At 39.0% G+C, this 13,403-nt stretch overlaps 1 protein-coding gene across 1 annotated transcript in view; it reads right to left on the bottom strand.

Moving 5' to 3' along the window:
- Positions 1-13,403, bottom strand: part of Map3k5 (mitogen-activated protein kinase kinase kinase 5) — a 280,474-nt gene that overhangs the window by 113,584 nt on the left and 153,487 nt on the right. Inside the window, exon 8 of the mRNA XM_045158755.1 lies at positions 13,025-13,137. Within this exon, the coding sequence (XP_045014690.1) occupies positions 13,025-13,137 (113 nt within the window). The remainder of the gene's footprint in view (positions 1-13,024; positions 13,138-13,403) is intronic.

The following is a 13,403-nucleotide window of genomic DNA, read 5'->3' as shown; positions in this document are numbered from 1 at the left end:
TTGCAGGTATTCCCCATGGGGTTGTAGGTTATGAGTTGTGGGAACCGCAGTCAGTTATTATTATTAGTTTTATTTATTTATTTTTTTAGGCAGGGAGAGGTAATGCAAGGCTGACTTTTCATTAAGAAGCAAAATTAAAGCCAGGCATGGTGGCACACACCTTTAATCCCAGCACTTGGGAGGCAGAGGTGGGAGGATTGCCATGAGTTCGAGGATACCATGAGACTATGTAGTGAATTTCAGATCAGCCTGGGCTACAACAAAACCTTACCTCAAAAAGCCAGAAAAAAAGCCGGGCATGGTGACGCATGCCTTTAATCCCAACACTCGGGAGGCAGAGGTAGGAGAATCGCCGTGAGTTCAAGGCCACCCTGAGACTACAGAGTTAATTCCAGGTCAGCCTGGACCAGAGTGAGACCCTACCTCGAAAAACCAAAATTAAAAAAAAAAGCCAGAAAAAAAAAAACCCCAGCAAAATTAAGCTTCCATGGTCCTTTGAAATTAAAATAGCTTTAAGTTTCTCATTATAATGTGGTGTAAGCTCATTTTGAAAGCTTAATGTTTGACTAAACAAAAATGTATAAAGAAGAAACTAAGATTTATCTTTAATTAAAAAAAAAAAACCCATGAGGCTAGAGAGATGGCTCAGTGGTTAAGGTGCTTGCCTGCAAAGCCTAATGACCCAGGTTTGATTCCTCAGAACCCATATTAGCCAGAAGTACATGGCGGTGCATGCATCTGGAGTTCTTTTGCAGTGTCTGCAGGCCCTGATGCACTCATTCTCTCCATCTCTCTCTCTCAAATAAATAAATAAAAAGTGAAATATTTAAAAAATAAACCAGCCAAGCATGGTGGCTCATGCCTTTAATCACAGCACTTAGAAGGCAGAGATTGGAAAACTGCCCTAAGTTCAAGGCCAGCCTGAGACCACAAAGTGAATTCCAGGTCTGCCTGAGCTAGAGCAAGACCCTACCTCAAAAAAAATAAAATAAAATAAAATAAAAGAAAGAAAGAAAGAAAGAAAGAAAGAAAGAAACCAAAGTAACTGCCAGTCATTTTATGTACCCATGTCTAGAACTTTTATGTATGTCCATCAAGGTGCTTTAATAAGGTGGTGGCTTGAATGTAAAATTCCCTCCCTGGGTTCATGTGTTGGAATACTCTTCAGCTGGTGGTACTGTTCTGGAAGGTTGTAGGACCTTCAGGAAGTAGAACATTGCTGGAGGAAGTGTCACTGGGAGGTTGGCCTTGAGATACCATGGCCAAGGCTCCATACACTGTTCTCTTCCTTTGTGTTTCCTGTCTGCTGGTGTGACAATGTCACTGGCGCCTGTTCCCCTGCCATGGGTTCTCCTCCATAATGGCCTCTACCCTTTGGAATTTTAAGCTGAATTAAACCTTTTTTTTTTTCTTTTCCGTAAGCTGCTTCTGGTTGGGTATTTAGTCCCAGCAGCAAGAAAGTAACTGATACATAGTTCTCAATACATTGTGATCTCTCCTTTCTTCCTGTTTTACCAAGGATCCTTAAGTAATCTGAAAGGTAATTTTCCTTGTGTTTTATAGCCTGAAATTCTATCAGTGAGCTGAAGCACAAATGCATATGTATATAAATATATAACATATACATGTTTACAAGAGCAAAATGCTACAATAATGAAAGATGATTTACATGTAGGCAGTTATGCACTTATACAACTGAAGACTGACAGCTAACACTAACCCACTAACATCACTTTTTTCCCTTTGCAGTGCTGGGCAATGCAAATAGCACCTTATACACGCCAGGGAAGCATCCTACCACAGACCTGTATTCGCAGTTCACTGCTGTCACTTCGAATAAATCTTGGAATCAGGTAATATGAATTCTCCAGCTTTGCTTACCATTACTTGCCTCTTCTAGGTTGTTCACATTTCATGATAACCTTGTATTGTTTTCCGCATTTCATTTGTTTGCTTTAAGATATATACTTATAGAATTAATACCACTAATATCCATTATTTTAAGACACAAAATATCATCTGCCCAGGCATGATGGTATAGGCCTATAATCCCGACTGTTAGGGAAGCAGCCAAAAGACTGCAAATTCAAGGATTGTCTGGACTACTGAGTGAGGTCAAGGCCAGCTTGAGAAATTTGGTGAAACCCTGTCTCAAAATAAAAAGAAGAAGAGGAGTATTAAGGATATAGCTTAATGGTGGAGCCCTTGCTTAGCATGCGCAAGAACTTGTGTTTAATTCACAGGACTCTCCCCCCCACAACCCAATATTTGGAAATAGTAGGACAAAGTAGGACTTGTCATTTCAATATCATATGAGAGCCACTCAAAAATGGTCTAAGGCAGGCTGGAGAGATGGCTTAGTGGTTAAGCGCTTGCCTGTGAAGCCTAAGGACCCCGGTTCAAGGCTCGGTTCCCCAGGTCCCACGTTAGCCAGATGCACAAGGGGGCGCACGCGTCTGGAGTTCGTTTGCAGAGGCTGGAAGCCCTGGCGCGCCCATTCTCTCTCTCTCCCTCTATCTGTCTTTCCCTCTGTGTCTGTTGCTCTCAAATAAATAAATAAAAAATTTTTAAAAAATGGTCTAAGGCAAGTATAGCTCTTACTGCTTAATAAAGGTCCCTAACCTTTAATAGAAGTTTGCTTGTTGATTTGCAGATCTGTCTAGTGGAACAGACAATCCCAAATATTTATGGCCTGTTGAACATAAACCAGTTTTTTTTTTAAAGCCAAAGTTGGAACTCTTATCTTAACATTTGTTAAATTATTTTTGTTAAAATATTAACTGTTATCCAGACAAGGTAGGAAATCACTGTGAGTTCAGGGCCAGTCTGAGATAGAGTGAGAGCTTGTCTCTAAACAACAACAACAACATTAAAACAAACAAAAAAAAGGTTTACTGCTTCTTAAATGTCCTTTGACTCAGACATATAGTATCATTGGTTTCTATATTAACTGGGTTAAATAAAAAATTATCAGTGTCTTTCATATTTACTAAGAGCAATAATTTTTGCTTTTTAAAACTTATAGTTAAAACAAAATAACCTTTCAGGGCTGGAGAGATGGCTTAGTGGTTAAGGCATCTGCTTGCAAAGCCAAAGGACTCAGGTTTGAGTCCCCAGGACCCACATAAGCCAGATGCACAAGATGGCACATGTGTCTGGAGTTCGTTTCCAGTGTCTGAAGGCCCTGGCATGCCCATTCTCTCCCTCCCTCTCTCACTTTCTCTCTCTGCCTCTTTCTCTCTCTTTCAAATAAATCAAAGTTTAAAAATATAACCTTTAATTTTCAACTTATTTTTATTATATAATATCACTTAGTCCCTAAATATTTCAGGGAAGCAGAGCATTTGGGAATTCGTCATATTTCTAAGGTTATACTAAAAAGAGAACAGCATTGCCACGAGAAAATTCTATGAGCTGAAAACAGTTGCACCTGCGTCTGCACCAGCATCAAATCTCTTATCTGGACAAAGAATGGTACAGAAAGTGAGACACTAAAAATGTGTCTTCCAACCTTGGTTGCAAATGACAGCTTTTGAGTGTGTCTGACTTTCAGAAAAATCAATAAGTCCAGACCCAATGAGTAGAGAATCATGATACCAACATTGTAGAAAGGGGCTATGACAATGTTTAAAGGTCAAAGCAAGTTAGCTGCACAATAAAATTTTGGTCCTTTTCAATCACTAAAAAGCTCTTCCTATGACAGTGATAATTGGTTTTGACTTTGGCAAAAAGTTGTCACATGATCATGCCATCCACTCATTCAGCGTTTGAACAAGATGTATTATTTTAAAACTTAAAAAATATTTTTATTTATTTGCAAGGAGAGAGAGAGAGAGAGAGAGAGAGAGAGAGAGAGAGAGAGAGAGAGAGAGAAGAGAAGAAAGAAAGATAGAAAGATAGAAAGATAGAAAGATAGAAAGAAAGAAAGAAAATGGGCACTCCAGCCACTGCAAACGAACCAGATCCATGCACCACTGTGCATCTGACTGTATGTGGGTACTGGGGAATTGAACCTGGATCACTAGGCTTTGCAGACAAGTGCCTTAATTGCTGAGCCATTTTTCCAGCCCCCAATTGTATTATTATTATTATTAATTTTGGGTTTTTTTTGAGAGGTAGGGTCTCATTCTAGCCCATGCTGACCTAGAATTCACTATGTAGTCTCGGGGTGGCCTAGAACTGATGGTGATCCTCCTACCTCTGCCTCCCAAGTGCTGGGATTAAAGGCATGTGCCACCACCCCTGGCTAAAAATGTATTCTTCTTTAAATGAGGAATATTATTTTAGCATGTGGACATGTCACTGTTTATTTACCCAAATGCAGATGAATAGCCATGTATTCTTATATACATGGTTTTGAACACTTGTTTGGCTATTTATCATAAAGTTCCAAGCATGGATTTGTTGGGGACAGGGACACGTCCATTTTGTGTTAATATACTCTAAGTAAAAAGCCAAATTCCACTAAGAAAGCACCACACAAAGTCACAGAGATGCTAGAGGCATGTGACAACATTCTCACCCAGTTCCTTGTCAGTTATGAGTATTATTACATGTATTCATCATGACAATCTGATGCAAGGAGAAAGCAATGTTGCTTTTTGTTTTGTTTTGTATTGTTAGAGACATGGTCTCCTTGTAATTCAGGGTGACTTTCAATTCACAATCTTTCTGCCTCTATCTTCCAAGTGCTGGGATTTCAAGCTTGCGCCACCATGCCTGGCTATATGTGTGTGTGAGTGTGTGTGTAGTAAATATATGTATGCACATCCATATACACTCAGTACATACATATACACAAATATGAATACATACACACATCTACTAAAATGAATGACCAATTTTTGAACAATTGTTAACATTTTGCCATTGGTTAATCTCCCTGGATTTTTCTGCTGGACCATTTCAAATTAAGTTATAGAGATGATATTTCACACTGAAGTATTATAAGAAACCTAACAAATTCTCATTCACATCTTATTCCCTTATTACAATGAATGAAAACAGTAATTCCCGAATGATTTATATTATCTTTTCCTGACTTGAATCCCTTCACTGTTCCTCCAATATCTCCAAGAGTTTTTGTTCAATCCAATAAGGATTATTTCACTGCATTCAGCATATAATTATCTAAATCTTTTTTAATATAGCAAATCCAGCCATGCTTTTTTTCCTATGACAAAGATTGCCTGAGAAGAGAAGGGGTCCCTCTTGGAGTGCCTCTTGCTCTGAACCTGTGTGATGGAACTTCAGGGGCTGTCTAACTTCGTTCTTTATATCTCTAACTGCTAACCATCTTTCCAGGCCCTCTATTTCTTTATATCTTATGATTTCTACTCTGTGGAAATTAGACTTTCAGGCAAACATTTTTTTTTTTTTTTTTGGTGAGAATATTTCACAAAAGACACTGTGTACATCCTATCAGGGGGACAAATGTCTAGCGAATCTAGTAATCATAAAAGTCGTTTAAAATAGTGACATGAGATCCCCTTTGGTTGGATTCTTCCATTCCACAGATATGTCCATTTCGTTATGAATGGCAGCTTCACCAGAGGTTAGCTTAGCGCAGGTACCATGTGAATATAATGTACCTTTAAATAACTATGGTAATTAGTGGTATTAGGGGTAGTCGATGATCCTTACCACAATTAATGACTGTAACATCATTATCATCTGCTGTTTCACTTTTCTACTTCGTTAACTAATTTTTGCATTTTTAATTTTGAATTTCCATATGTGGATATGCTGTATTTATACATTGATCATACCCCACAGTATCCTATAACCCTCCACACTCCCTCATTTTTCCTGGCAGTCCTTATATCTGGAGGCCTCATTCTTTTTGTCCTCCTCCATCATCTATGCCATAATGTTGATGGGCTCAATACTGTGCAGGTCTTACAAAGGTAATGACAGCCACCGTGAGGCCATGTGTAGAGGACAGCGCCCCCAGATACTCCTTCCCACCCCGTGGCTCTTACATTCTTCCTGCCCCCATCTTCTGCAGTGTTGCCTGAGCCTGGGAGGGTCTGACAAAGACTTCTCATTTAGCACTGCGCTTTCAAAGAACGAATCCTCCTGATGAGTAATATACTATGTAGTGTACTTCAAGAGCTAAACTAAAGTGTCTTTTTTAAGAGAAGGAAAATGCATGTCTTTCCTTCTAATCCCTGATTTTCTGAGTAACACCTTCATAAGTGACAAATGAGTTCTTTGTGGTTGATAACAAATTTTTGCTCACACTATATAGTCTCAGGGTAGCCTCGAACTCATGGTGATCATCCTACCTCTGTCTCCAGAGTGCTGGGGTTGAAGGCATGCCCCCACCACACCCAACTGTTCTTTTCTTGTTACTTATCTTTATATAGATTCATGGATTTTATATTCAGTAATATAGGCTTTTAAACTTTTTTATTTTTATTTATTTATTTGAAAGTGACAGAGAGAGAAAGAGGCAGATAGAGAGAGAATAGGTGCACCAGGACCTCCAGCCACTGCAAACAAACTCCAGACACATGTGCTCCCTTGTGCATCTGGCTGACGTGGGTCCTGGGGAACTGAGCCTCGAACCAGGGTTCTTAGGCTTCACAGGCAAGTGCTTAACCCCTAAGCCATCTTTCCAGCCTTTATTTCTTAATCTTTAATGTTTCGCAGAAAATGAGATTCAAGTATTGGTTTGTCTCAATTCCAAACAGTACCATATTACTGTTGGGGTCCCAAACCTATAATTCTGACTGTCTCCTGGAAAATGTCTCATACTAACAAAATTCCATGGAAGGTAGAAGGATCTCTCTCTCTTTTTTTTTTTTTTTTGTTTTTATGAAGCTAACATTGGAATATTCATTTTAAAAGCACATGAGGCTGAAAGAAGAAGTAAAATGTGGTTTTGCATTTTAAGTCTTAGTTCTAAATAGTTGAAACGTCAGTGATTCCTCCAAACTAAGACCTATGAAACAATTAGTCATCAACTTAAACAAGCACATAACTAGAATTGAGAGCCTTCTGTGGTGTTCACTTGGTTTGAATGTGTCTCCAGGTTCACATGGATCCCAGGGTAGTGTTGGGATTAAAGGCGTGAGCCACCACTCCTGGCCTGGAGCACACTTTTAATGCCAGCACTTGGGAGGCAGAGTCATGAGGATTGCTATAAGTTCAGGACCAGCACAGGACTACAGAGTGAGTTCCAGGTCAGCCTGAACTAGAATGAGAACATATCTTGAAAAAACGAAACCAAACAAATTATTTCTTACATTAGAGATCTTAAGCTTTAAGATAATATTTGAAATGATTCAGATTTAGTGCTCATCTTATATATTTTTTTCATAAATACATTAAAATTTCAAAATAAGCCAAAAATAGAACTTCATACAGAAAAGTCTGCTTATCATAATTAAGTAGTTATTCCTTCAAGTGAATATGTTTAGGGAGGCCATCAAGAAGAATAGAAGAAGACATAAACTTAAAGGAAAATTTGATTAAAGCATTAGAATAATGAATGCAATTGTATCTATGCCAAATATGTAATAACTCATATACTATTAATATTGGTATATTAGCTTATTACTTAATTTACAAAAGCTTTTGTTTTTAAAATCTATGTGATCCTATCTTACCAAATAAAAATTAACCTTAGGTCATATTTTGATTAACCAATTTATGTTTGAATAGAATATAAACTATTGAGTTGATTTTCATAATTATAGGGCACATATTATGCTATCTTAGAAGCCTCAAACTTAGCTCTTATACTAACTAAAAATCCATCTGCTATGTCATATCTTATTTTTTTATTTGAGAGACAGAAAGAAAGAAGTGGGGGAGGGGGAAGGAGGGGGGGGGGAAGGATATGAATGGATATGCCAAGGCCTCAAGGCACTGCAAATGAACTGCAGATGTATGTACCCCTTGTGCATCTGGCTTACTAGGTTCTGGGGAATTGAACCTGGGTTCTTTGGCTTTTCAGGCAAGTGCCTTAACTGCTAAACCATCTCTTTAGCTTCCATGCCATATTTTATATCTTTAAATGTTGTGCAGTTTTCAAAACTTTAATTTCAACTTCATTTGTTCTCAACTGCTTTTTCAACATGTATTATGAGTTCCCAGAAACAAAGTAAACTGTGTTTACAAAGTTCTATTAGTTTCTGTAACTTCAGAGAACTGACAATCTTAAACTACACTCCATTTAAAAATGAGGCTTGGGGCCGGGCGTGGTGGCGCATTCCTTTAGTCCCAGCACTCGGGAGGCAGAGGTAGGAGGATTGCCGTGAGTTCGAGGCCACCCTGAGACTCCATAGTGAATTCCAGGTCAGCCTGGGCTAGAGTGAGACCCTACCTTGAAAAAGAAAAAAATATAAAAAATTAAAAATTAAAAAAAAAATAAAAATAAATGAGGCTTGGGGGCTGGAGAGATAGCTTAGCAGTTAAGGCACTTCCTGCTAAGCCTAAGGACCCTGGTTCGATTCCCCAGGTCCCATGGAAGCCAGATACACGTGGAGGCCCATGAGTCTGGAGTTTGTCTGCAGTGGCTAGAGGCCTTGGTGTACCCATTGTCATTCTCTCTCTCTCTCTCTCTCCCCCCACCCACCCATTTCTCTGTCTCTAGTAAATAAGTAAATTTTAAAAAATCTTAAAAAAATGAGGCTTGGAATCAACACACTTCCAAACCACTGTCGTTGCTCCACCTACATATACAAATCAAGGTCAAATTCTGTGAGGATTTCAATTTCTGTTTCAGAACAGAGCCAAAAAAATGCTTATGTCTACTGTAGAGATTTTTAATTATCTAAGCTGCAATATAATGTCTAAAAACTGCAAGAAACAGTTAATTTCTTTCTGATTTCATTTACCAACCAAAAAATTATCTCAAAGAGCTTTATGCTTTAACCATTGAAATGCAGCAGTGTCATTATTAAATCTTAAATCATTTTAGCCTAGATTTTTAAAAAAAATTTCATTTTGTTTTATGTTTGAGAAAGGGGGGGGGGAAGGCAGGAAGAGAAAGAAAAAGAGAGAGAGAAGAAAAGACAGGGAGAGATGGAATGGGCACGCCAGGGTCTTTCCGTCACTGTGAATGAACTCCAGATGCATGCACGCCCTTGTGCACATATGTGACGGTGCACACTTGCGTCACTTTGGCATCTGGCCACTTGGGACCTGGAGATTAAACCAAGCATTTTTTGACTTTGCAAGGCAAGTGCCTTAATGGCTAAGCCATCTCTCCAGACTCCTAGTGCTTTTTAAACATGTATTTAATACTATGCTCATATTTCATTTACCTTCAAAAATGATTGAGAGCATTATATTACAGATATCTTATAAGCCCTTCCCCAAAATGTTTTCATTTTTATTTTGAAAAAGTTTACTTATTTGAGAGAGAGAGAGAATGGACACACCAGAGGCCTCCCATGGCTGCAAAAAAATTCCAGATGCATGTGCCACCTTGAGCATCTGGTTTACATGAGTCCTGGGGAATTGAACTTGGGTTCTTTGGCTTTAAAGGCAAGCCCCTTAATTGCTAAGCCATCTCTACAGCCCCCAAAATGTATTTTCAAAAGCCTAGGATTCATTTTTTTAAAGAAAACTTAAAAACTTTTCCAATTAAAGATGTTCAAGGGAAAGTTTCTTCTACAATCCATCATCTAAAATCAATGTCCTTCCTACAATCCTAAACATATATGCACCTAACATGGGGGCTCCCAAATTCGTCAAACAAACACTATTAGAACTAAGGTCACAGATAACACCAAACACGGTGGTGGTGGGTGACTTTAACACCCCACTCTCATCAATTGACAGGTCATCCAGGGAAAGAATAAACAGAGAGGCATCTGGACTAAATGAGGTCATAGAAGATATGGACCTAACAGATATATACAGGACATTTCATCCAAAGGCTGCAGAATATACATTCTTTTCAGCAGCACATGGAACATTCTCTAAAATAGACCATATATTAGGACACAAAGCAAATCTTAACAAATTCAGGAAAATTGAAATAATTCCTTGCATTCTATCTGACCACAATGGAATTAAACTACAAATCAGTAGCAAGAAAGGCTATAGAGCATACACAAAATCATGGAAGCTAAACAATACACTACTAAATGATGAGTGGGTCAATGAAGAAATCAAAAAGGAAATCAAAAAATTTATAGAGTCAAATGATAATGAGAACACAACATACCAAAATCTCTGGGACACAATGAAGGCAGTTCTAAGAGGTAAATTTATAGCCTTAAGTGCCTATATTAAGAAATTAGAAAGGTCGCAAGTAAACGACCTAATGCTTCGCCTTAAAGCCTTGGAAAAAGAAGAACAAGGCAAACCAAAAAGTAGTAGACGGGAAGAAATAATAAAGATTAGGGCAGAAATTAATGAAATAGAAACAAAAAGAACAATCCAAAGAATTAATGAAACAAAGAGTTGGTTCTTTGAAAGGATAAACAAGATTGATAAACCCTTAGCAAATCTGACCAAAAGAAAGAGAGAAGAGACACAAATTAATAAAATCAGAGATGAACAAGGTAACATCACAACAGATTCCAGAGAAATTCAAAAAATTATAGGGACATACTATAAAAGCATATACTCCACAAAGTATGAAAATCTGAAAGAAATGGATGATTTCCTTGATCTATATGACCTACCTAAATTAAATCAAAATGAGATTAATCACTTAAATAGACCTATAACAAACATGGAGATCCGAGCAGTTATCAATAATCTCCCAACTAAAAAAAGCCCAGGCCCGGATGGATTCACTGCTGAATTTTACCAGACTTTTAAGGAAGAGCTAACACCATTGCTTCTTAAGCTTTTCCAGGAAATAGAAAAAGAAGGAATCCTACCAAACTCCTTCTATGAGGCCAGCATCACCCTGATACCAAAACCAGGCAAAGATAGAACAAAAAAAGAAAATTACAGACCAATCTCCCTCATGAACATAGATGCAAAAATTCTCAACAAAATATTGGCAAACAGAATACAAGAGTATATCAAAAAGATCATTCACCCTGACCAAGTAGGCTTTATCCCAGAGATGCAGGGATGGTTCAACATACGCAAATCTATAAATGTAATACATTACATAAATGGGTTGAAGGACAAAAATCACATGATCATCTCATTAGATGCAGAGAAAGCATTTGACAAAATCCAACATCCCTTCATGATAAAAGTCCTAAAATCAATGTCCTTCCCCTTCCTGAAAACAACAGCTCAAGACTTTTATGTCTATAATCATAATTCCTCCCAAAGCAGGGAAGGTCCAAAAGAGGGCTGTTGGACATTGAAGGTAATACAATCTGGTTCCTGTAATGGCATTCCAGGATGTGCTGTCTTCATTTAAAAAGTGGTATCAGGGCTAGAGAGATGGCTTAGCAGTTAAACGCTTGCCTGTGAAGGCTAAGGACCCCGGTTCGAGGCTTGATTCCCCAGGACCCATGTTAGCCAGATACACAAGGGGGCGCATGCGTCTGGAGTTAGTTTGCAGTGGCTGGAGGCCCTGGCACGCCCATTCTCTCTCTGCCTTTCTCTCTGTGTCTGTCTCTTTCAAATAAATAAATAAATAATGAAAAAAAAAAGTGGTATCAAAGCCCAGATTTTAAAAATGTGTCCAAAAAGGAGCCTTAATTTCTTTAAATTAAAAAAGAAGTCAACACATGAAATAATGCCGAGAGAGAGAGAGAGAGAGAGAGAGAGAGAGAGAGAGAGAGGCATATTACGTCCACAGCAGCAATTTCTAAGTGATGTGTGATGAGACCAGTCACTACCAAGCCAGCCAGTTACTTCACGATTATTCTGAGGGCTTTGGTTCCACCTCCACAAACCAAGAAATTACAGGGTTAGCTGTGCTTGTGGAGCAGCAAAGGGAAGCAAGCATTTCTTTGTGGAGTTGTTTTGCTTTTGAGACAGGGCCCCCAGGGTGGCCTCCCTATGTATGTGAGGATTACCTTGAACTCCTGATTGTCCATGTTCACCTCCCAAATGCTAGGATTACATGTGCTTTCTTTATAAACTACAAGGAGGAGCTAGGGAGATGTCAGGGGAGCATGGGTATCCAAGTGAAAATCCAGGCACAGCAATGTGCGCCTGTAATCCCAGTACTGAAGAGGCAGAGATTTGCCAGCTAGCTTGTCTAGCTGAATCAGTGAGTCCCGAGTTCAGTGAGAGAAGCAGTCTCGACATCATAAAGTGGGGCTGGCACTTGCCTGCAAGGCCTAACAACCTGGGTTCGATTCCCCAGGACCCATGCAAAGCCAGATGCACAGAGTGAGTTTATTTTCAGTGGCTAGATGCCCTTTTGTGCCCATTCTCCCCCCCCCCCCTCTCTCTCTCTCTCTCTCTCTCTCCTTTTTTTCTCTCTCTGCTTACAAATAAATAAATAAAGTGGAAGAGTAACTGAGGAAGACACCATTAACATCTGGCCTCCACATGCACACGAACACACCACACACACATGCCTCCATTAACATACACACACCAAAAAAAGTATAAATAAAAAATCATTTTTTTATTGGGACAAAATTGGGAAAGCCCAATCTTAAATATAAAGCATTTCTAATGTTCCACAAAACACTAACCTTGTCAGGTTTGGTGGCATGAGCCATTAATCCCAACATTTGGGAGGCAGAGGTACTAGGATCACTGTGAGTTCAAGGCCAGCCTGAGACTACAAGAGTTAAATTCTAGGTCAGCATAAGCTTAGAACGAGTCCCTGCCTTGAAAAAAAGTCCACTGACCTTATTATCTGGGAGTCTCTGTTATATATATAAGTTTGAATTGAATGACCATATTAACTGAAATAGCTAAAATAAAACCCAAATTAAATGCCAGTATCAGAATTCTGCACAATAAGATGAAATACTGAGCAAGAAGATCTGATAAACGTTCCCCCCCCCCCCACCCCTGCCCAGGAAGTCAGAGATAGAAGGCAAAAGGATCTATCTATCAATGGTTCTTTTTCTTTGCACCAAGTTTGGGGACTGGTTCTTCATTTCCTTGTAAACTATCAAGCTGTAATTACCAACTTTCCGAAGCTCAAAGGAAGATTCAAACTGGTGCCCGGCTGCCAGGAGGAGGACGGCATAGTTAATTCCGGACTGTAGTGTTGGCTCAGACTCAAATGCCTTTTTGAACCTACAAGAAAAACCAAATGTACAAGTTTACTTTCTCAATCACGAAGCCCTGGGAGTGCAGGAACTTCTGTTTGCATAACTCCAGTACCCAAGCAAACAAACAAAAAGAAATATTCCATTGGCTTTCACCCCAGAATCTAGTGTGCTATTAGGATTTAATGCTTAAGTAACTGCATTTCTTTGACTCCTGCACCTCTGACTCCCTTACTTAACACACAGCCTAGTGACCCTAGACTTTTAAAAGCTCTTTTCTTCCACAATCCACCA

Source organism: Jaculus jaculus, chromosome 9 (genome assembly GCF_020740685.1).
Source record: "Jaculus jaculus isolate mJacJac1 chromosome 9, mJacJac1.mat.Y.cur, whole genome shotgun sequence".
NCBI classification, from domain to species: Eukaryota; Metazoa; Chordata; class Mammalia; order Rodentia; family Dipodidae; genus Jaculus; species Jaculus jaculus.
This window is presented reverse-complemented; position numbering and strand designations above follow the sequence as displayed.